Consider the following 22107-nt stretch of genomic DNA (forward strand, 5'->3'; position numbering starts at 1 on the left):
TTACCAGTTATTAATATTTTAATATGAATCATCATTCTCTATAAGTTGATTATGTGGGAGGCAAATAATGGCCCCCTGGACCTGTCGACAATTACTGGGAATGGACACCTATGGCAGATAGACAAAGTAATTAGACACCAAGTTAAAGTAGGCTCCAATAGGTGCTTCTCAATTGGGAATGGATTGTTGCCATACAAAGTTGCTCTTAGCAGTTTCTAAGATACCACTGATTTATATACTTTTAGTCTTCATTTTTAATCATTTATGTTATAGAAGTTTGTTTCTAGATGTTTTTGGTTTTTGAGACATGCCTGGCTTTGTTTCTTGACTTCATTGTAAAAAAAAAAATAATAAAGTTCAGTTATGTTTAAAAGTATCCTGGCTGGTGGTATAGCTTAGGAGTGGAGCATCTGACTAATTAGATACCAAGCCTTGGGCTCCATCAGCACTCTGAAGGGGAAGTCGTCTCCAGACAGACAGGTCATGCTGTAACCATGCAGGAATGCCTCTTGCTAGTCATCTTGATATTTTTCTTTTTTGTTCTCTTCTTCCACACAAGCTTGTTAAAGCAGGTTTGATGTTAGCACTCTTTGGCGGTAGCCAGAAGTACGCAGATGACAAAAACAGGATTCCCATTCGAGGAGACCCACACATCCTGATTGTTGGAGATCCAGGCTTGGGAAAGAGTCAGATGCTGCAGGTAGAAAATCAATTATTTAGTATTTTGCCTTTTGCTTATATAATACATGAATAATTGGCAGGTGGGCATCTCTCAGTGCACAGCATGTTTGGGTTGCAGAGGATCTAGTTTGTCTAGGGGTATAGAGGAATTGGAGTTTGTGTGAGTAATATGTTGTGTATCTGGCCCTATTTTCACATCAAGCTAGCTTCCTGCCACACGAACCACATAGGCATCCGGTTGTGGCGATATGAACTGATGAAATGCTATTTTCCTTCTGCCATTATTGCACCTAGTAATGCTTGGCTAGTCTATTGTGATGTGACTACAACAATGAACAGAATAGTGAAGGAAGTAAAGCTAGGTTGTGTATTCCTTCCATACAAGTACATAAGCATCTTGTTAGGGCTTCAGAATATTCTGGTAAAGGTAAGGGATCTCTGTATATCGCCACCATTTCTCTGAATCCAAAGCAAAACAACTTTTCTGACCAATCAGTTGTTAGCCACCAAAGAAGATTCTGTCTCTCTCAGCCAGAGCCTGATGGTGTGTCCCTCTTGGGTTCATGATTGCTCTAGAAGGTACTGTTTGTTAGAAAGCTTGTGGTTTTCTCAGAGTGATACCCAGCAGTGTCCTTCTTAAGGATGCCCCAAAACTCCCTCCTTCTTGCAGTCAGTCCTGTGCTGATGAATCTTTGTCTAGCAGTTGAGCGCTCTGGATGTATATCATAGTTGTCTTTGAAACTCTTTGAAGATAGGCAGCCTGAAGTTAGTGCTTATATATATGTAATGCTCCTAGAGGTGGTCCTGATGTGAGACAGGACTGCTTTGATTTTACCATTGCATTTTCATACCCCCACCCTTCATATGTGTCATCTTTATTCCCTGTGGTTGAATATTAAACCAGTCTTTTTATTTTTTATTTTTTAAGATTTATTTATTTTATTATGTATAATAGAAGAGGGTGCCAGATCTCATTACAGATGGTTGTGAGCTGCCATGTGGGTGCTGAGAATTGAACTCAGGACCTCTGGAAGAGCAGTTGGTGCTCTTAACCTCTGAGCCATCTCTCCAGCCACAAAACCAGTCTTTTTAATTCCTTTAAAACATTGCATCCTTGTTTAGGTCTCTGGCCAGAAGAACCTACTTTAATCTGTTCTGAGCTCTTGCAACAGCCTGATATCTGAGGCAAGAATTACCGAGTTATAAATGAAACAAAGTTTATAGTAAAAGTGAAAGCAGAGGCTGAAGAGATGGCTCAGTGGTTTAGAGCACTTGGTCCTCTTGTAGAGGACCTGGATTTGGTTCCCAGTACCCACGTAGTAAATCCCAACTATCTGTGTCTGGTTCTAGTGGATATGACGCCCTCTTCTGGCCTCCACAAGCACTGCACACATGTAGTAAACAGTACATTCATGTAAAACACACACATACACACACACACACACAATATATATATATATATATATATATATATATATATAGTTTTTTTTTTGAAATAGAGTTTCTTTGTTTAGCCCTGGCTGTCCTGGAACTCTCCTGGTAGACCATGCTGGCCTCGAACTCACAAAGATCCGCCTGCCTCTGCCTCTTGAGTGCTGGGATTAAAGGCATAAATAAATATTTTTTAAAAGGAAACGGTACATCCAGGGATCTGAACTGTTGAAGCTTTCTTCTGTAGTTCGTGGCATTCTGTGTTTGTAACTTTTGAATAGGTGTTTAGAGGTAGAAGCCTGCTTTAACCTTCATGGTGTCTGATTGTATATATCTTAAAATTTTATTTATGTGTGTTGTTCACAGTGTGAAACATTTTTTTTTCTGGCACCTTTTTTTATAACTTGGAAGTTCTTCTTGGTAAAGAAACAGTTCCAGAATATATTTATTGGTCCTGAGAAAATTTAATACCAAGCAATGACATTGTTAATTCTATTTTAAACCTAGAATGATGCTTTTAAAATCCTTGGTCAGGCTGGGGAGTTGACTCAGTGGCTAAGAGCAGCACCCATGTAAAAATCTGGACATGGCTGCACATGCCTGTAACCCTTGGGCTGGTGGGGTCAACCCCAAGAGCTCACTGATCACAGTCTCGCTGATAATTGTAAACTTCTGGTTCAGTAAGCAACTCTGTCTCAAAACAGTAGAGAGTGGTGGAGGAAGATAGTGACCACACACACATACCCACAACACACACATATACCACCACCAACAAAAGTGGAGGGTGATAGAGAAGGACATCACACACACACACACACACTCATAAAACAATACAAACATTTTTAAAAGCTGTAATATTAAAGTCCACATTTTTTTTTAAAAATTAGACCAGCACTATCAGGAACCACTTAACATTTATATTCCTACTTCCCTCTGAGCACTTAGTAATCCACCCTACTCTTAGAACGTTGTGAGACTTCTCAGAAAAGACTAACAAGGAGGCCTGAGACTGTAGCTCAGTTGATAGACTCTGCTTGCTTGTCACACACAGAACCACTGTGGTAGTGTACCCTTATAAAACCAGCACTTTGGGGTCATCCTCTGGACCACATAGTGAATTTGAGGATGGCAGCCTCAGCTGTCATGAGACCCTGACTGGGGGCGTGGGGAGTGTGAGGGAGTGGCTTAGCAGTTGAGCACATTTGCTGCTCTTTCAGAGGACTCCAGCCTGGTTCTCAGCACCCTTGTCAGGTGACTCCGAATCACCTGTGATTCCATCTCCAGGAGATCCAGTACCCGATTCTGGTTTCTATGGGAACCAACACATTTGTGGTGCACATACACAAATATCCATCAAAAAAAAAGAGACTTCAGGAATAGAGCACTGACTTAACATATGCATCACCCCCAGATTGGAGCCGTTGACTGTGGTCAGTGCTTCCTTTTTACTGGGGTGTGTGTGTGTGTGTGTGTGTGTGTGTGTGTGTGTGTGTGGTGTGGAGGCAGTCAGTTGATGTGAGGTGTCTTTCTCTATTACTCTGCACTCTACTCTTTGAGACGGGTCTCTCACTGAACTTTGGAGCTTGTTGATTTGGGTAGACTGTCTGACCAGCAAGTCTGCCTGTTTCCACTCCTGAAGCTCTGGGATTATGAATGTTACACCGCTTTGTCCAGCTTTTACAAGGGAGCTGGGCATCTGAACTTAGGTTCTCATGCTTCATGGCAACAAACCTGAATGATTCTTTTAAACCTTTTGTTTTTAATAGGCAGCATGCAATGTGGCGCCTCGTGGTGTGTATGTCTGTGGAAATACCACCACCAGCTCTGGGCTGACTGTAACTCTTTCAAAAGACAGTTCCTCTGGAGATTTTGCTTTGGAAGCTGGTGCCCTGGTACTTGGTGACCAAGGTGAGAGACAAAAGGGATTAATAATTCTTAAAAACTTAAAAAACTTCAGCCGGGCAGTGGTGGTGCACGCCTTTGATCCCAGCACTTGGGAGGCAGAGGCAGGCAGATCTCTGTGAGTTCGAGGCCAGCCTGGTCTATAAAGCGAGTTCCAGGACAGCCAGGACTGTTACACAGATAAACTCCATCTCGAAAAACCCTAAAAGCAAAACAAAACAAAGCCAAACCCCTTTTTCTTGTTGAAGCAGTGGGCTTGCTGTGTAAGTCAGGTTCCCTCAGGAGGTAATCCTCCAGCCTCTGCCACCATAGTGCTGGAGTTAGAGGCACTTGCCTCCCACCTCGGCTTAATTTCTTCCTTTCAGTGAATTTAGTTTGAGAGCCGTTTAGACAGCACACTGTCCTAACCAGTGGATTGACAGTGAGTGTCAAATAATAATTGAACATATAGTGCTATCATTTTTATTTCTGTTATACAATTGAAGCTGGTTTGTTTTCACAATCTTACAGCAAATAGATGCCAAAGTTAAATAATCATAAAATATGGATGGTTTCTACACCTCCCACTTAATAACCCTGTCACATTTGTGGACATTTGTTTTGGAGTTTTATGGTAAGTTCCTGTGGAGTAGGAGTGGACTGTTCTGTGGACTACCTCGTTCCCATTGCTTAGTGTGTATGTGTACAGTGAGTACCCACCTGTTGAGCATTACTGCTACTTAGCTCAAAATCATTCTAGTTACCTTGAAACAGGAAAGAAGATGGATGCCATCTTGTGCTCTAGAAGAATTGCCCTAAGAATTTAGAGCTGTGACTTAGTTTTCTTTATTTAACTCCATCTTGGCCGCCTTCTGCGGCAGAATCTGTTCTCATTAACATGACCACCTTTCTTTCTAGCAGCTGTCACCATGTTTTCACTTGACTGCCTCTTGCTGGCCAGATAAAATGTAAGCTTCCCAAGGGCAAGGGGATTTTATCTTTGTGGTGCTGTTCAGCATGCCTGGAACATGGCATCCGTGTACAACTGATGTTCGTATGGTGCTCATCGGAAGTGGCAGTGCCTTTCCTAAGGTCTCAGGTGAAGGAAATAATGCAAATAAGGGCACTTAGCTGTCAGGCTGCCAGGCTAACATTTGATAATTTTACATTCTAGAAACAAGTGGAAATAATCCCTGTGCAGTAACTTCTGCCTTACAAAAAGATGCTTTTGTCTGTTTTCCTCCTGTGCGTGTAGGCATTTGTGGAATAGACGAGTTTGATAAGATGGGGAACCAACATCAAGCCTTGTTAGAAGCCATGGAACAGCAGAGTATTAGCCTTGCTAAAGCTGGTGTGGTTTGCAGCCTCCCTGCAAGAACTTCCATTATTGCTGCTGCAAATCCAGTTGGAGGACACTACAATAAAGCCAAAACAGTTTCTGAGAATTTAAAGTAAGTCTCTGTGTGCTGTGAGTCAGTAAGGAAAAGATAATTGAGAATATCAGTGTGTAGCCATGGAAGTTACAGGTCTCCAGTAAATTTGCAGAAATGTGCTTAAGTCTTGAAAAACTGAGGTACCACAGAGAGCCTACTAGACTGGCAAAGGTTTTAGATGCAGTTATCAGTGTTAAGGAGTGAGAAAGAATCCTCACGTGCTCCACATGTTGAAACCTTGTATGATTATGTACATTGTGTTTATTTTGGCCACTCTATGCTTAGGAAATCCTGATCGTAGTTAACAACTCCATAGACATGTTTGTAGGATGTGTATTGCAGCTTTATCACCATCAAAAATCACAAATAGTTTAAACCTCAGTGAGACTGAACAGTGGGAAGCAGCAGTGAGAAGCAAGTGGCTTTGTAGACCCTGATAAAGGACCCTGTCTGCTTAGCTGGGTAAGAAGGCCATGCCATGGACTTTTCAAGAACAAGGTTTGCTTTGAGTTTGTGCTTCCTCTTTTTTTTTTTTTTTTTTTTTTTTCCTCCGGAGACAGGGTTTCTCTGTGTAGCCTTGGCCCGGAAATTGCTCTGTAGACCAGGCTGGCCTTGAACTCACAGATTTCAGCCTGCCTTTGCCTCCCAAGTGCTAGGATTAAAAGTATGAACCACCATGCCTGGCTTGTGCTTCCTTTTCTAATTCATTTTGTGCAGGGGAACACAATGTGTATAAAAGAAAAACAGACTTAACTGATACAAATGAGAAGACAGTACCTCAGGAAAGACTAGGGCCTTATGTGTAGTTGGGGACAGCTTGTTTATTTCTCTTTTTAAATTTTCTTTTTTTTTTTAAGATTTATTTATTTTTATTTTATGTGTATTAGTGTTTTGCCTGTGTGTCAGAAGAGCGCATTGGATCCCCAGGGAACTGGAGTTACAGCTGGTTGTGATCTGCCTGTGGATGCTGAGCCATCTCTCCAACCCCTCCCCATCCCCCTTGTTTTTGAGATGAGGAATCTCACTGTGTTGCTCAGTGCTGGTCCTAAATTCATGGCCTATCTTTGCTATCTTTTCTATCTTCTCTAGTCTTTAGACGCTACAGACATGTGATACAGCAAATGTTAACAATTTATACATCTTGAGCCAGGTGTGGTGGCACACGCCTTTAATCCCAGCACTTTCAGGCAGAGGCAAGTGGATTTTCCATGAGTTCAAGGCCAGCCTCACTTGGCATAGTTAGACCCTATGTCAAAAAAACCCCAAGAATAAATAGATAAATAAATAAAAATAATAAAATTTTTTGCCAGGTGGTAGTAGTTCACACCTTTAATCCTAGCACTGTGGAGGCAGAGGCAGGTGGATCTCTGTGAGTTCAAGGCCAGCCTGGTCTACAGAGCTAGTTTCAGGACAGCTAGGGCTATACAGAGAAACCCTCTCTTGAAAAACCACAAATAAATAGTAATAATAAACTTAAGAAATGTATGCATCTAAAATAGAAATTGTTTGCAGTAAGGCTCGTTAAGGAAAGGAATGGCTCAGTTGCCTTTAGCTTACTGGGTATGGGTGGGTTAGGACTTCTGTTGGTCTTTTCTGTGTCAAACACACAGATTGCAAGCCCAGCGCCACTTTGAGATCTTTGGCAGCAGTTAACTCTGCAGCTCACACACAATTGAGCCTGTATGATAATAAGTATTCAGAGACAGGTAATACCTGGGGGGGGGGGGCGCTCACCAACCTAAGACAGAGCGCCTGTGTGGTCTGGACAGGCGTCTCCATGATGGGTAAGGTAACCTGCTGACGTCCCACACAACCTAAGTCAGAAGCTCATTTTTTAGTGAAAGGGGGACCTGTAGGGCCCTGGCCCTCCGTTTTGGGTAACTGTTGCCTTGCTTGCTGACCTTGACCTTGATATCCTCCCTATGCTAATTCCCTGCCGGGTTCCACCCTCCTGAATGCTTAAGGAAAAATCCTTGTCTGTGTATCCTGCATAATGGACGTTAATAGCTTAGATGGAAGATTGTAAAACATCAGTAGTGAACTTCCACCCTCCGGGGTTCTCCCATTGTGCTGTATTTAAGACCTCCTCCCTCCTTCAATAAAGGACATTTGGGGGGAAAAATTTATACTGTATCAAGCTGATAATAGAAAAATAAATATAAATAAAAATTTAAAAAATTAAAAAAAAAATAGAAATTGTCAGGCCAGCAAGATCAATGGGTAAAACTTCAGTTCATAACCAAGTCCCGTAAGTTCCACATGTGCTTCATGGTATGCGTGCACATGCACACAAAGAAAAAATTTAAAAGTAAAAAATAAAACACAGTTGTGCTTGGAGATTTGGTGTGTCTTTATCCCTGCCTCCAACGAAGTCTTCTATTTGTGGATTTCCCTTAGTAAAATAATGAAATTCTATATTATAAAGTCTGTATAATCTTGTTGAACAAAACCTACAGTGGACTTGGTTGTTATTAGCACAAGCCTTCTTTGGTGGTTTCATCAAAATCTTTAAACACTTTAGATTGCTTTTTCTTTTTACAAATAAAAACTGCTCCTGATTGATGGGTTCGGTATGATGCTTAAATCTTTACTCTGTTATTCTTATGGGTATATAGATGCTCTTTTTACAAAAGTAAGATTTTGCATTTAAGTGGGACATGAGTACTTGAGAGACAGTGTTTTGATGAGACAAGCTATAAAAGCAGGGCTGGAGAGATGGCGCAGCAATTAAGAGCACTTGTTGCTCCTCCTGTAGAGGACCTGGGCTTGGTTCCCAGCACTCACATAGCACCTCACAACCATCCTTAATTCCAGGTCCAGGGCATCCAACCTTCTCTTCTGGCTTCCACAGGCACCAGGCACACCTCTGGTGCATAGACACATATGCAGGCAAAAAAGAAAACAATCGTAGAAAAGAGCTCTGGAGGCACTGATAGCCTGTGTGCAGATCTCAGTGGCTTTGCTGTATGGTGGGGAGTTGGAACTTGTAGCTATGCTGAAAGCTTATTTCCTGAACTGAAAGCTTGACTGTTGTTTACTTCTAAACAGTTCCTTGGGTTTTTCTGTTTCCGTTCCAAACATTGCTGCTTCTTTCTTCCCTGCTTCCTAGGATGGGGAGTGCCCTACTGTCCAGATTCGATTTGGTCTTTATCTTGTTAGATACGCCGAATGAGCAGCATGACCACTTACTTTCTGAACACGTGATCGCAATCAGAGCTGGGAAGCAGAGAGCCATCAGCGGTGCCACAGTCGCTCGTGCGCTCAGTCAGGATTCCAACACTTCCGTACTTGAAGTGGTTTCTGAGAAACCACTGTCAGAAAGATTAAAGGTATACCTGTTTCTTAATCATTTAGTTTCATTCCATGATGCTTTGGAATCATCTAAACCAGTAGTTCTCAAACTGTGAGTCATGACCCCTTTGGGATTGGCTATCAAATATCCTGCATATCAGAAATTTACATTACAGTTCTTAACAGTAGCAAAATTAGTTATGAAGTAGCAATAAAATAATTTTATAGTTGTCTCCACACATGAGGAACTATATTGAAGGGTCGCAGTATCACGAAGGTTGAGAACCACTGTGCTAAGGCAATTGGCTTGAGAGCTGTGACCGTAGTGTTTGGTTTATTTGGAGAGGCTTTTGGAACTTTTTTATTTACCTAAACAAGCTAACTTTTTTAGCTTTTTTTTTTTAAATCCTACTCTAGGTGGCTCCTGGAGAGAAGACAGATCCGATTCCACATCAGCTGTTGAGGAAGTATGTTGGTTATGCACGGCGGTACGTCCACCCCAGGCTGTCCACAGAAGCTGCTCAGGCTCTTCAGGACTTTTACCTGGAGCTCCGCAAGCAGAGCCAGCGTATGAGCAGCTCACCCATCACCACCAGGCAGCTGGAGTCTTTGATCCGTCTGACAGAGGTTTGCATTTCCTACATTCATGCTTTTTGTGGCTGGAGGAAGAGGTGGGGAGCTTAGCCTGATGACACAGCCTATAAGCTCAGTTACTCAGGATGCTGAGGCAGGAGGATTGCAAATTGAGAGCCTGCCTGGACTACAGAGTGAGTCCAAGGCCAGACTAGGTTACTTAATATGAGACATGTCTCAAAAATCAGCAGAGGTGTTCAGTGGTCTTGAGTGCTTGCTTAGCATGTGCAAGCCCTAGGTTCAGTCTCCAGTACTGTAAGAGAGGTTTCGTGTGTGAGTGCGTGCATGCGTGCATGCATACATGCAGTACTGTAAGAGAGGATGCGTGCATGCGTGCGTGCATTTGTGTGATGATCTCCTTTGATCAGTTTTGTCTAGGAGACATTAAAAATTTTTTAAAAAAGGATAAATAAAAGAGTTTTTAGAAGATTAAGTCACTTTTGTAACATATCAAAGCTACAGATTTCTTTCTAAATATAGGACCAGTTATGCCAAGCAATGTCAATTTTTTTAATGACACTGTAGATTCCTGGAGTGTCTGAAAAATGGTTCGATTACCTAGAATCCTGGGCTTCCAAGTTGAGCATATGGGAACATGGAACATGTTGAGTATTTTGACTCGGTCATTTGATTGTGTGACAGGTCTGGAGGCGTAGGCAGCCTTTCTAAGAGCAGCGCTGTTTGTCACAATGTGTGGTGCTCCGGGTACTGCTGCAGTTAAAATTAGCCCCCACGAATGCTAAGGTTCTTTTGATCCTAAAATATGATTGACTCCTCCGGTATTTTAATTCAAATAAACTGATTTCCTGAAAATAAAAGGCAAGGACAAAAACATATCTTCATAACCAAACTTCATGAAATGAATACTCAGGAAAAAATGTTAATAGGTAAAATGAATTTTGGCTGTATTTTAAGTTATTTGTACACTTCTCTAATTTTTTTTTTTTTTTTTTTTGGTTTTTCGAGACAGGGTTTCTCTGTGTACCTTTGCGCCTTTCCTGGGACTCACTTGGTAGCCCAGGCTGGCCTCGAACTCACAGAGATCCGCCTGGCTCTGCCTCCCAAGTGCTGGGATTAAAGGCGTGCGCCACCACCGCCCGGCCCCACTTCTCTAATTTTTAAAGACATTTTTATTCTTTGAGAATTGCACACATGCATACAACATATTTTGATCATACTCACTCCCAGCCTCCCCATACAATGAATAATTAAACTTAGATACAACACACTTACACAGGTAATGGTGACAGTGTTTATCATTTATTGTAAAATAGTTGTTTCCATTCATAGGCACGAGCAAGGTTAGAGTTGAGAGAGGAAGCAACTAAAGAAGATGCTGAAGATATAATTGAAATTATGAAACATAGGTAAGATTGACGCTGATTTTACATATGGGGGGCAGTGCACACACGTGTGTGCACACACATGTGGACGTCAGAGGACAACCGAAGTCAGTGTTTTCCTTCCTCCATGTGTGTCCCAGGGATTGAACTGACATTGTCAGCCCTGGCAAACGCCTTCACCTGCTCAGTCATCTTGCTGGCCCTTTAGTTTTTATAGGAGCTGTTTTTTCCCTTTCTCTCTTCCTTTCTCACCTCCCTACTCCCATCCTCACTCCCTCCTTCCCTTCCTCCTTTCTCTCTATCTCCTCCTCTCTCTGTCTTTCCTTCCTTCCTTTTGGTGTTTTTGATAGGTAATTTCCATTTCTTCAGGGTAAATTATATAGATAATGAATTTGCTTCGTGTCAGAATCAGGGTGCTTTGCCAGTTCCTCTCTGACCTTGAATAACAGTTCTGTACAGTTGAACAAGGGTTTTATAGTCCAACTTCAGGCTGCCCCGACAAGTTACACCACAGGCCGCAAGGTGTCTTGGTGCAGTGAAAGTACTTGGCATGCAAATCGGATGATTTGACTCCTGGAAACAATATAAACGTGGAAGGAGAGCCAGCTCCACAGAGTTGACTTCCACACTAGTGTCGTGGCATGCGTACACACAATAATAATAGTATTCTGTTAGTGCTAATTAGTGCATGTTGGTGGACACTACTGTCTGCCAGATTTGATGATGTTAAAGGCTGCATAGATCCCTCTTCCTCTGGCTCATGCCATAAACTGAGATCAGATCTGTTGTGGGATATTTGTACACTGTGTGAAGATGTATTGCTGTGATTGGTGTAATAAAGAGCTGAATGGCCAATAGCTAGGCAGGGAAGGATGGGCAGGATTTCTGGGAAGAGAGAGGAAGAAGCGGAGGAATCTAGGCACACAGATTATGCTAGAGAGACACCAGGGAGATACCGAAGAGGTCAGGCATACAGTACAGAGTAGAGGTAACGAAGCCATAGGGGAAGAACGTAGATTAATAAAAGTAGCTTAATTTAAGTTATAAGAGCTAGTGGGAGAAGCCTAAGCTAATGGCTAAGCTTTCATAACTAATAAGAAGTCTCCATGTTGATATTTGTGAGCTGGTGGTCCTGATGAGAAATACTACTACACAGAACAGAAGTCACAAAGACGTTTTAGGGTCTAGCAGTCATACTGTTCTTGTAATTAATTGTTCAGGAGTGTGGTGCCAATGATTACTCTCTCCCTCTCCCAGTAGGGAGGCTTCACCTTGTTTTGCTTATGTTCACTATGGTTCTGGTCTACCTGTGGTTTCTTCCCTCTGCTTATGGGTAGAATCTGCAGCCTGTTCTCTGCTTTTATAGGCAGTCTGTGTGGAAGAGAACCTTCTCTTTAATTCAGTTTGTCAGCAACAATGGGAGAGAATAGTTTGATCAAGTGGTTAGGATTACCTAGCATTATCAGAGATTGAGAGCTGTCTAAACACATCAAGTTCAGATTTGTTAGACTAAAGTGCTTTCTTGGTCTATGAGAGCAAGAACCTTATCGTGTTTACCAGCATCTTTCCAGGGCCCACAATCATGGCTAGCATGTGATATTAAACATACTTCATTAATTCATTAATTAAAGTACATTCTTTAAAAAGTTTTCCCTTTTATAGTTCCTATCTCTTCTGCTTTATTGAAACCACCATTAATGTGTTATCCTGTGAAATTACTTTTTTAACTGGGAAGCAGAAGCCTGAGTGAGAAAAATCTGAACCATGACATAATTCATCTGAGTTAGCATAGTACAGAGTTGGACATTTTTTGAAAAGTAAATGTTATTATTTAGTAAACAGTTTATGTGCATAGTCTTACAAAATTAAAAATATTCTACAAAGAGTAGAAAGACTAGGTTGCTGTGAGATTTTCCACTTCAGAGGTTTTTGTCACATATTTTACCTATCTTTTTTTCAAATGGAAGCAAGGAAGCATGGATTAAAATCCAGGTGTCATTCATTAGTAGTGTAGCATTTAGAAAGTCATTTATCCTTACTTGCCAAAACCATCTTCATCTGTAAAATGGAATAAGGATAATTCCCAAGGCTTGGGTTACTAGGATGATGCCTTTGTTAAACAAGTATAATTACCATGTCAGTAACTCAAGGCATTTCTGACAACAAAGGAACGTTAATTTACTACATCATTCAGGTGGATTAAACTTGAAGGTAGTAAATAATGTGCACTATTCTGTCATGTGTTCCTGTCTCACTTAAATGATGCACATTTCTCTTTGCACAGTTTCTTACCTATTCAAGGAACAGATTGTGACCTTTCAAGATCATTCCTAAGGACTCCTTAAGAATGAAGAGTGATTAGTTAGATTTGTTTACCGCCCGGAGCCCACTTCCTGACAGGTCACCAATACTTATCTGATAATTGCTGAGTAAAAAACTTCACCTGTTAAACTGGCTATGGGATTTTATGTGTCCCATTGTACAGATGGAGTCAGCAGTAGAGCTGGATTACAGGGTGGTTGATTCCATTTGTAATGGGTGTTTGCAGACTCTATCCAAACTCAGGTCAGATGCCTGTTTCCATCTTTTTAGTTTTTTGAGACAGGGTTTCTCTGTGTAGCTTTGCACCTTTCCTGGAACTCACTTGGTAGCCCAGGCTGGCCTCGAACTCACAGAGATCCACCTGCCTCAGCCTCCCGAGTGCTGGGATTAAAGGCGTGTGCCACCATCACCCAGCCTATTACCATCTTTTGATGGTACTGTAAAAATAAGAGAAAACAGAAGAGAAGTGGGCCTAGTGTCTGACTGCCATCCCTGCAAGTCAGCTGAGCTGAGTTCATTCCTAGAGTATTTATTTTTAAGATTTTTTTTTTATAGGTATATGTAGACAGACTTTTCTGTCCCACAAGTCAGTTCCCAAATAACTACACAGAGACTTATTATTAAATGCTCAGCTGATAGCTCAGGCTTGTTACTAACTAGTTCTTATAACTTAAATTAACCCATATTTCTTACCTATGCTCTGCTGCATGACAGTTTCTCTGTATAGCTTTGGAGGCTGTCCTGGATCTCACTTTGTAGACCAGGCTGGACTCAAACTCACAAAGATTCGCCTGGCTTTGCATCCCGAGTGCTAGGATTAAAGGCGCGCGCCACCACCGTCCGGTGACAGTACCCTTTTTCAACACAACAGTTTCATCTTGTTTCTCTCTGTGTCTACTTGCAACTCCTGAGACTCCTGAGACTCCTCTCTTTTTCTTCTTTGTGCTCTGTTTTTGTCTGTAAGTCCCACCTAACCTCTACCTGTCCAGCTATTGGCCAGTCAGCTGAAGAGAGTAATACAATTATCCAATGAGAGTAATACATATTTACAGTGTACAAAGATTTACCTGCACATATCTCTGTACCATGAATACAGTGCCTTCAGAGGCCAGAAGAGAGAATGGAATCCCATGGAGTTACAGGTGCTTGTGAACTGCCATGTGGGTGCTCTTAAACCTGGGTCCTCTGCAAGAGCAGCCTGTGATCTTAACCATTTCTCCAGCTCTCCTAGAGTATTTTTAAACATCTTTTCTTTGTAGATGCTGTGGTAGTTAATAACACATGTTTACCTGAGAAAGCCAAAAATATTCTGTTCAGAAATTTTAGTTTTATTAATCAGTAAGCATTTTTTTGATATTTGTAATATTGTTTTTCAACTCTACATTTTTGCATTTCTTGTTTGCAAATTTGTTTTGGTGTTTTGAAATATGATCTCCTTCCTTTGCCCTACCTGGCCTGATACTTATTATGCATTTCAGGCTGTTTTTAAACTCAAAGAAGTTTTGTGCCTTAGCTCCTGAGCACTGGGATTGCCGGAATGTACCACCACTCCTACCTAAAAGTTTTTTTTTTTTTTAAAGGCAATAATTGTGTTCAAAATATATTTATGTCAATATATATCATACTGAATTTCAAAGTAGCTAAGTAAATCTCAGTCATTCCCAAACTTCTGTTATGACTTGGAACCCAGTCCAAAAATGTCTGTAGCCATGCCACATGAGATAATCCTTTCTTCTCCATCCTTAAGCATGCTAGGAACTTACTCAGATGAATTTGGGAACCTGGATTTTGAGCGATCCCAGCACGGCTCTGGAATGAGCAACAGGTCAACAGCAAAAAGATTTATTTCTGCTCTCAACAGCATTGCTGAAAGAACTTATAATAATATATTTCAATTTCATCAACTTCGTCAGATTTCCAAAGAACTAAACATTCAGGTATGATAACCTAAATACTTACCAGTTTTTGGTAATAATTTCAGAGGGCCCTTAGTAATAGAACAAAACCCGTTTGTTTTTCAAGACAGTTTCTCTTGGAAACTGGAGTTCTCTGGAACTCTGTAGACCAGGCTGGCCTTGAACTCAAGAGATCCACCTGCCTTTGCCTCCCAAGTGCTGGGATTAATGGTAAGTGAAACCATACCCAGCAAACAAAATCACTTTTTAATTTTAAGATTTTTTTGTTACTTCTCAAAGGTTTTTGGCATTTTGATAGAGAGACTTTTCTAGGAAGACTTGGGCTCCGTCTTTTCCTGACTGTCCTGTGCTAGTCAGAGGGTTGACTCTGGTTTCTCATTTGTTGAATTATTGTGATCCCACCTGCTCCTACTTCAGAGTTCTAATGGAAGCTTAGATGTAAGGTCATGCAATTCCAAAAGCTAGTCTAAGTTGGGTTTTGGTTAAGACAAAGGATTCTTTACTCTTTGGAGTGTTTGGGAAACTTGTTGGTGTATGTCTGTTTAGAGATTGATGTGAAAGTCATATTTGGCATGTTACTGAATGGGCTGACTCTGGATGTTTGCTTCTAGGTTGCTGATTTTGAAAACTTCATTGGATCACTGAATGACCAGGGTTACCTCTTAAAAAAAGGTCCAAAGATTTACCAACTTCAAACTACGTAACAGACTTACCAAGTCAGAGCCACCTGTGGTTTATTAATAGCTCAAAATGATCTTAATTACAAAAACTGAAAATGAAAGTTCTGAAAAATGACACACAACTCTTGTAACAGAAGAAAGTGTTAGTTATGATCAGCTAAGAAGTGGTGAAGTTGTACATTAATAATCCATAATTTATCCAGAAGGCTAAAAGTAATTTAGTTATATTATTTTATCTAAATAACATAAACATTATTTATACTTGTCATATTTTTATTAGTGTTTCATAGTTTTGTATATCAGGTGTCTATCAGGCATTCACATAATACATAAACAAATGAGTATGTGTTCTGGTGAAAGTTTATTTACATTAAACTTTGAAATGTTTAAGTCACAAATAAAACTATTTGCTTCTAACCTTTATGGTTATGGGCAGTGGCTCTGACTTCTCATTGGAAGTAGAAGAAATTTGTTGACTTAAGCAGAAGTCCTTTCTGGAAAATACTTATTTACAGAATCGTATGAAGGCTGATGACTAAAACAAAGAAGAAAATCTTGCAGGAGTAGTTTGTAAAACTAGCCTGCTGCCATGGTGTCTACAGCGCTCCTGCCTCTGCCTCATGGCTGCCATTCCTGCGCTGAGAACTGCCTCTGCAGAAAGAAGGTGGCAGCAGCAAAGGATGCTCTTCATCCGGCCTCCTAAGAGAAAGCACAACAAGGAACGTTGGTTTGAAAAGCTGGATTACGTTCTGGGGAGTTTCCTGAGGTCTGCTTCAAGGGGGCAGGACCCATAAAGTCAGAATCCACCATATTTTGTGAGAAGCTTCAAGTGGAACTGGACCTCTAGCTAAAACATCCTTCATATCTATAACCAACAACCACTTTAGCATATAAGCACTCAGGCATTGTCAGCCACTCATTGGAAATAAACTCAACTTCCGGGAAACTGGATGGATGAAAAATTGAAAAACAAAATGTAGGTGGATTTTTCTGTCCTGCCAGCCAGCACCCAAATAAACGACATGGAGACTTCTTATTATGAAAGCTCGACCAATAGTTTAGTCTTGCTTCTAACTAGCTCATATAACTTAAATTAACCCATTTTTATTCATTTACTTCCTGCCTCGTGGCTTTATTACCTCATCTCTGTAGTACCCATCCTGCTTGCTCTACATCTCCTCATGACTCCTGCCTTCTTCCCAGTGTTCTCTCTGCCCTGAACATCCTGCCTCGCTATTGGCTGTTCAGCTTTTTATGAAACCAATCACAGTTACAGATCTTTACACGGTGTAAAGGAGTATCCCACAGCAACAAAACATACCCAAGGATCTGGCTTGGAGAAATGGCTTAGTTGGTGAAGTTGAGAACCGATCCTCTTGTAAAGCCAAGAGGATTTGTAACCCTGACACTGGGTGGGGTAGGACAGGCAGATCCCTGAAGCTCACTAGCCAGCCTGAACTAGGGAGCTCCAGTTCATAAATACACCCAGTCTCAAAAAAGTAAGGTGAGGTCACTCAGCATCAACTTCTCCCCTCCCACCCCCAAACACCTACATACATACACAAAGATGGCAGTGTATATTGAGTAGCCAAAATAAAACAAATATTCATATTTTACAATGGACATTTAACCAATAGTACATCCAAAATGGAAATGAAATGTGGGATAATAAAAATATTAAAGCCTGACTTGAAGGAAGCAAATGGTAGCTGTTAGTATAAATATAATAAGGTAGTGAATTGAACCTGGGACACTGAATTGTATCTGCAGCTCAATATGGTGATGTCTGCCTTTAAAGGATTTTTTTCTCTCTTTGTTTCTTGGGGGAGGGCGTCGGTGGGTGGCCACAGTGTTCTTGTGTAGTCCTGAGAAGTGAAGTCAGTTGATGGGATTTAGTTGCAAATACCTTCACCAGTGGAGCCTTCTCATCAGCTGCTGCTTTGTTTTTCAAGACAGGATTTCTGTGTGTAACAGCCCTGGCTGTCCTGGAACTCACAGAGATCCGCCTGCCTCAGCCTCCCAAGTGCTGGGATTAAAGGCGTGTACCACACCTTGCCCAGCCTAGAGTGTTCAAGGGCAAGAAGAGCTGATAATCTGTTACTAGAGCTAAAAGTCTGCTTCAGAAGTCAGTGCATAGCAGCTTTTCATGAAAGAGAAAGATGAAATGCGTAATCAAAGAAGATGGGCCATCAGACCATTATATCTAAGGTTAAGACTGTTAAATAAGGGTTGTAAGCCTAATTATGAGAAGCTGCTGAATGTTTTCTTAAATTCTGTATTTGTTTATTTGGTAGCTGTTGTCACAGGACCAAACTAACAGCTAAAAGTCAGGTGGTTGTAGTGCACACCTTTAATCCCAGCACTTAGGAGGCAGAGGCAGGTGGGTATCTTGAGTTTGAGGCTAGCCTGGTTTATGTAGTGAGTTCCAGGACAGCCTGGGCCACACAGAGAAACCCTGTCTCGAAAAACTGAATAAATAAACAAATAGCTAAAGCTGTTTACATCTTCTGGCTGGCCAGCTTTTGTAACTCCAAAGAAATAACTCCAAGCCCTCCCAGCCCAAACCCCATGTGTTTCATCTGCTCGCCACCTATCAGCGCCTCACTGCAGAGGCTCTGGTCTTTGCTTTCTCTCCCTACCTTCTGCCCACTTCTCACCAGTGTTACCCAAAGTTCCTGACAAACAGATGAGTGGTTCTAATGGTGGTTTAAAAATAAAGTCAACATTGTTAAAATACTTTTAGATTTTTCTTTTAATGGATTTTTTTAACATGTATGGATTTTTAAAGATTTTCTTAATGTTTAATGTTTTGTCTGAATATATGTTTGCACTATGTGTGTGCCTGGTTCCCATGGAGGACAAAGAGGGAATCAGATGCCCTGGAACTAGAGTTAGGTTGAGAACCACCACGTGGGTGCTGGGAATCCAACCTGGGTCTTCTGAAGAGCAGCCAGTGCTCTTAACCACTGAGCCATTTCTGTGGTCCCTAGATTTTTCTCTTAATGGCAGTGTTCCAATGGGTGTACAAGAAATTAAAGATAGTTGGGCATGGTAGTGCAGGCCGTTAATCCCAGAGTCAGGCAGATCTCTGAGTGCAAGCCCAACCTGGTCTACAAAGCAAGTTCCAGGCCAGTCAGGGCCACACAAGGAGATCCTGTCAAAACAAACAAACAAACAAATAAATGGTGATCTTGATAAAACGCTCCTCATAAATAGATAGATAGATAGATAGATAGATAGATAGATAAGGTGATCTTGATAAAATGTGCCTCAAGTCTATAATCGTCAAATTTAATTTGAGCCTTAAGAACAACCCTAGATGATTATATGCTTTCACAGACTGGACTTAAGGAGGATAGTGGAAAGACTGTGAACAGTCCATCCTCCGGTTTGACAGGACTTGGTGCTCTTCCACTGGTACCTTGCCTGGGAAGGCCCTGGGTTCAAGCCCAACACTGTAACAAAAGGTAGGCACATGTTAGTTAGGTTAGAAAGCCAATGTACCAGTAATGTGTAACTTAAAACAACAGGTTCATTGTTAGAAGATGTGTTCCTAGTTTGGATTTCTTAAGAATAGACAAGTTTCTGCAGGCTGGAGAGATGGTTCAGTGGTTAATAGCACTGACTGCTCTTCCAGAGGACTCAGGTTCAGTTCCCAGCACCCACATGGCACCTCAAACACCCTGTAACTCCAATTCCAGGGGATCTGACACGTATGAGCAGACATACACGCAGGCAAAACACCATTGTACATAAAATAAAAATAAATTTTTTTAAAAACTTTACAAAAAAATAAAATTTCTTCTGTGCACCGATTTCCATACCTATAAAAGTAAAGGCAATAAGAAAAACCTATGTTAGAGTTGTTGATAGGATTAAATGCCCAATAGCTTATACAGTGAACACTTTTTCCAAGTAAAGAGTGATTGGTATTGACATTTTTCATTGCTTCTTTGGACCTATTCATAATGCATTTAGTGCTCAAAAAACAGGAAGGGTAGTTAATACTTTCATTCCAACACTAATGCTTTAAAACCTGCTAGCCACTTGGCCACTTGGCAGCAGACGGTCTGGGGCGGGAGCCTGAGATGACTGGCTTCCTGTGGCCACGTGGCACTCTCTCACGGTCTACCCTCCCTGTCATTCTGCTTAGCCTGCGGGCCAACGAGCCACACCGCGCAGGAGCCCGCCGGCCTTGGCTACACGTGTTTGCCGCTGCCGCCCGAGGGCGCCGGAGAGCCGAGCTGCTGGGTGTCGTGAAAGTGTCGTGAAAGCGGCCTTCCTTGACGGTTCGGGGCCACCCGTATAAGTGGGACGTGCGGGAGTGTGGAAATTAGTATGGAGGCATCCTTGCGGCCTCGGCGTTGCTGGACATCTGTGGAGAAGCTGGCGGCCGGCTGCTGAGCTCTCGGCACTCGGAGTCCGCGGCGGCCGCAAGGCCATGCTGGCTTGGCGCGTGGCGCGCGGCGCGTGGGGGCCCCTTCGCGTGGCCGGCCGGCCGCCGGGGGCGCGGCTCGGCAGGGGCGGCTCCCGCAGGGCCCTGCTGCCGCCCGCGGCCTGCTGCCTGGGCTGCCTGGCCGAGCGCTGGCGGCTGCGCCCGGCCGCGTTCGCCTTGCGGCTGCCCGGCGCCGGCCCGCGGAACCACTGCTCGGGCGCGGGGAAGGCGGCCCCGGAGTCCGCGGCCGGAGGAGGTGCTACCGCGCAGGCCCCGGGCGCCCGCTGGGTCCCGGCGAGCGCCGCCAGCCCGGTACGTACGAGGGTCGGCGGGGCGCCGGGAGGCAGGTGACGGGCTCGGCGCTCTGTCGCGACACTCAGCCGGTGTTCTGGGGAGTTACGGGCAGGCGGGGCGTTCGGTCGCCGTGAGGTTCGGGGAGCCCCCAGCCGGGTACGGTCTCTGGCCAAATGAGAACCCACTCTAATTCCCTTCTGTCCACATCCGTTGTTGGAAGGTGTGTCTGTCTGCACGTTGCATTGGTCAAAATAGCTGTCGCACGTCTAGTTATAAATCTGTTTTTAATTTTTCGAAGTGAATCTTCAGCGTATAAGGGTAAGTTCGGAGGCATCTGAAGAGCGGCCCGTCTGTTCGCTTGTGCAGATTTGGTTCATCATCCTTTGGCCTTTGGTCATCGTATACAATAACACGGAGGACAGTTACTTAGCTTAGGTTGTAATTAAAAGACCTTTCATCTTTGTATTATTGAAACTTAACACTACTCTTGAGGTAACAGAAGGAGGTATTTGTCCACCTTACCTGCTCAAATGACTTCCCAGGCAGGAGACGCCAGAGCATGAGTGTGGCACAGCTTTTGATGTCATGTTGGCAAAGCTCATGCAATTATTACATCTTCAATTGTTAGGTCTTCAGAGGCCCCTGTACTGCTCTGCTTTCCTCAGTTACACAGCATGGGCTGAGGTGGCCACACCCCAGCAGGGGTCTCAACTTCAGGAATAGCTTTAAAGCCTGTTGGAGCTTGAACGCTGGATGCTTTGAAGTTGCCCTCAACCTGGCTTCAGCCCTTCCCAGCACAGTTGGCCGAGTATGCCACAGGTTATCTGGTTGGGTAATCTGAGATTAAGTTCCCAGTGTTGACTCTTACAGACGTAATAACTAGATATGAGTGAACTTTTGTGTAGGGCTCCGGCCCCTTCACTGGCCCAGTAACTTACTATCCAGTTGTAATTGTGTGTTTGCCACGTGACAGGTGCTTGCAGCTCTCGACTTGGTCTTGCCCCCGTGGGCACATCAGACTAACTTTGAAGTTCTCCATTCCTGGCTTTTTTTTTTTTTTTTTTTTTTTTTTTTTTTAAAGATTTATTTTATTTATTATGTATACAGTATTCTGCCTGCATGTGTCCTTGCAGGCCAGAAGAGGGCACCAGATCTCATTACAGATGGTTGTCAGCCACCATGTGGTTGCTGGGAATTGAGCTCAGGACCTCTGGAAGAGCAGTCGGTGCTCTTAACCACTGAGCCATCTCTCCAGCCCCCCATTCCTGGCTTTTGCTTTGTATCGCATCTCCTCAACCATGGGCTACCTTTCCCCCTTCCCAGCCTTTGTGAGTTGCTGTGGTATTGGATCAGTGTTTGACTGACTTTGTACCATAGTGTGGTCAACAGGCTTGGCCTCCTTACATGCACAAAGGTCGGGACAGCGTCCCCGATCTGTTTCACCAGCCTGACACTTTTCCTAAGTTTCAGAAACATTCTAATCTTTTGAACCTGCGTGTAAATGAGCCTGTTTTCATACAACTTTATAATGTGGTCCTCTTTTGAATAGAAGATTCCAGAGGAGAGGGCTGTATTGCTTCTGATTTGGTGTAGTAGAATTTGAAGTTCTACAGTTTTCAGTGACCGTATTCTCTCACCTGACTCCAACAACCACCCCATTATCCCCCTGCACTGGTATGCTTTCTGTTGGGTTCTATTTATAAAATAAATACCTTTTCTTGGGAGCTAGGTGGCTCATGAGACTTTAAGATATCTTGAGAAATGAAC

The 22107-nt window shown here is 42.7% G+C and overlaps 2 protein-coding genes and 1 long non-coding RNA gene across 11 annotated transcripts in view; 2 read left to right on the forward strand and 1 right to left on the reverse strand.

Moving 5' to 3' along the window:
• The window catches only part of Mcm8 (minichromosome maintenance 8 homologous recombination repair factor), a 31751-nt gene extending 13404 nt beyond the window's left edge, over positions 1–18347 (forward strand). For all 3 annotated transcript variants that reach the window (XM_059261482.1, XM_059261483.1, XM_059261481.1), the window contains exons 12-19: positions 560–700; positions 3879–4020; positions 5249–5444; positions 8536–8755; positions 9135–9344; positions 10641–10717; positions 14763–14952; positions 15543–18347. In XM_059261482.1, the coding sequence (XP_059117465.1) occupies positions 560–700; positions 3879–4020; positions 5249–5444; positions 8536–8755; positions 9135–9344; positions 10641–10717; positions 14763–14952; positions 15543–15635 (1269 nt within the window). In that variant the 3' untranslated portion in view covers positions 15636–18347. The remainder of the gene's footprint in view (positions 1–559; positions 701–3878; positions 4021–5248; positions 5445–8535; positions 8756–9134; positions 9345–10640; positions 10718–14762; positions 14953–15542) is intronic.
• On the reverse strand, positions 1–21161 carry LOC131909700 (uncharacterized). 2 transcript variants are annotated; one of them, XR_009378903.1, is made up of 4 exons: positions 20863–20969; positions 16030–16310; positions 14083–14304; positions 1–694 (listed from the first exon to the last, which is right to left on the reverse strand). It is a non-coding gene; the product is annotated as an uncharacterized LOC131909700 (long non-coding RNA). The 2 variants fall into 2 exon arrangements; XR_009378902.1 differs by lacking the exons at positions 1–694; positions 14083–14304 and having other exon boundaries at positions 15956–16310; positions 20863–21161.
• Crls1 (cardiolipin synthase 1) overlaps positions 19896–22107 on the forward strand; it is a 20350-nt gene continuing 18138 nt past the window's right edge. Inside the window, exon 1 of one of the 6 annotated variants that reach the window (XM_059261484.1) lies at positions 19896–20358. In XM_059261484.1, coding sequence (XP_059117467.1) covers positions 20053–20358 — 306 coding nt within the window. In that variant the 5' untranslated portion in view covers positions 19896–20052. Of the gene's footprint in view, positions 20359–20448; positions 20561–20989; positions 21173–22107 lie in introns of those variants that run through there. The other 5 variants (XM_059261488.1, XM_059261489.1, XM_059261490.1 and 2 more) reach the window with 5 other exon arrangements.

This window comes from Peromyscus eremicus, chromosome 4, assembly GCF_949786415.1.
Source record: "Peromyscus eremicus chromosome 4, PerEre_H2_v1, whole genome shotgun sequence".
NCBI lineage: Eukaryota > Metazoa > Chordata > Mammalia > Rodentia > Cricetidae > Peromyscus > Peromyscus eremicus.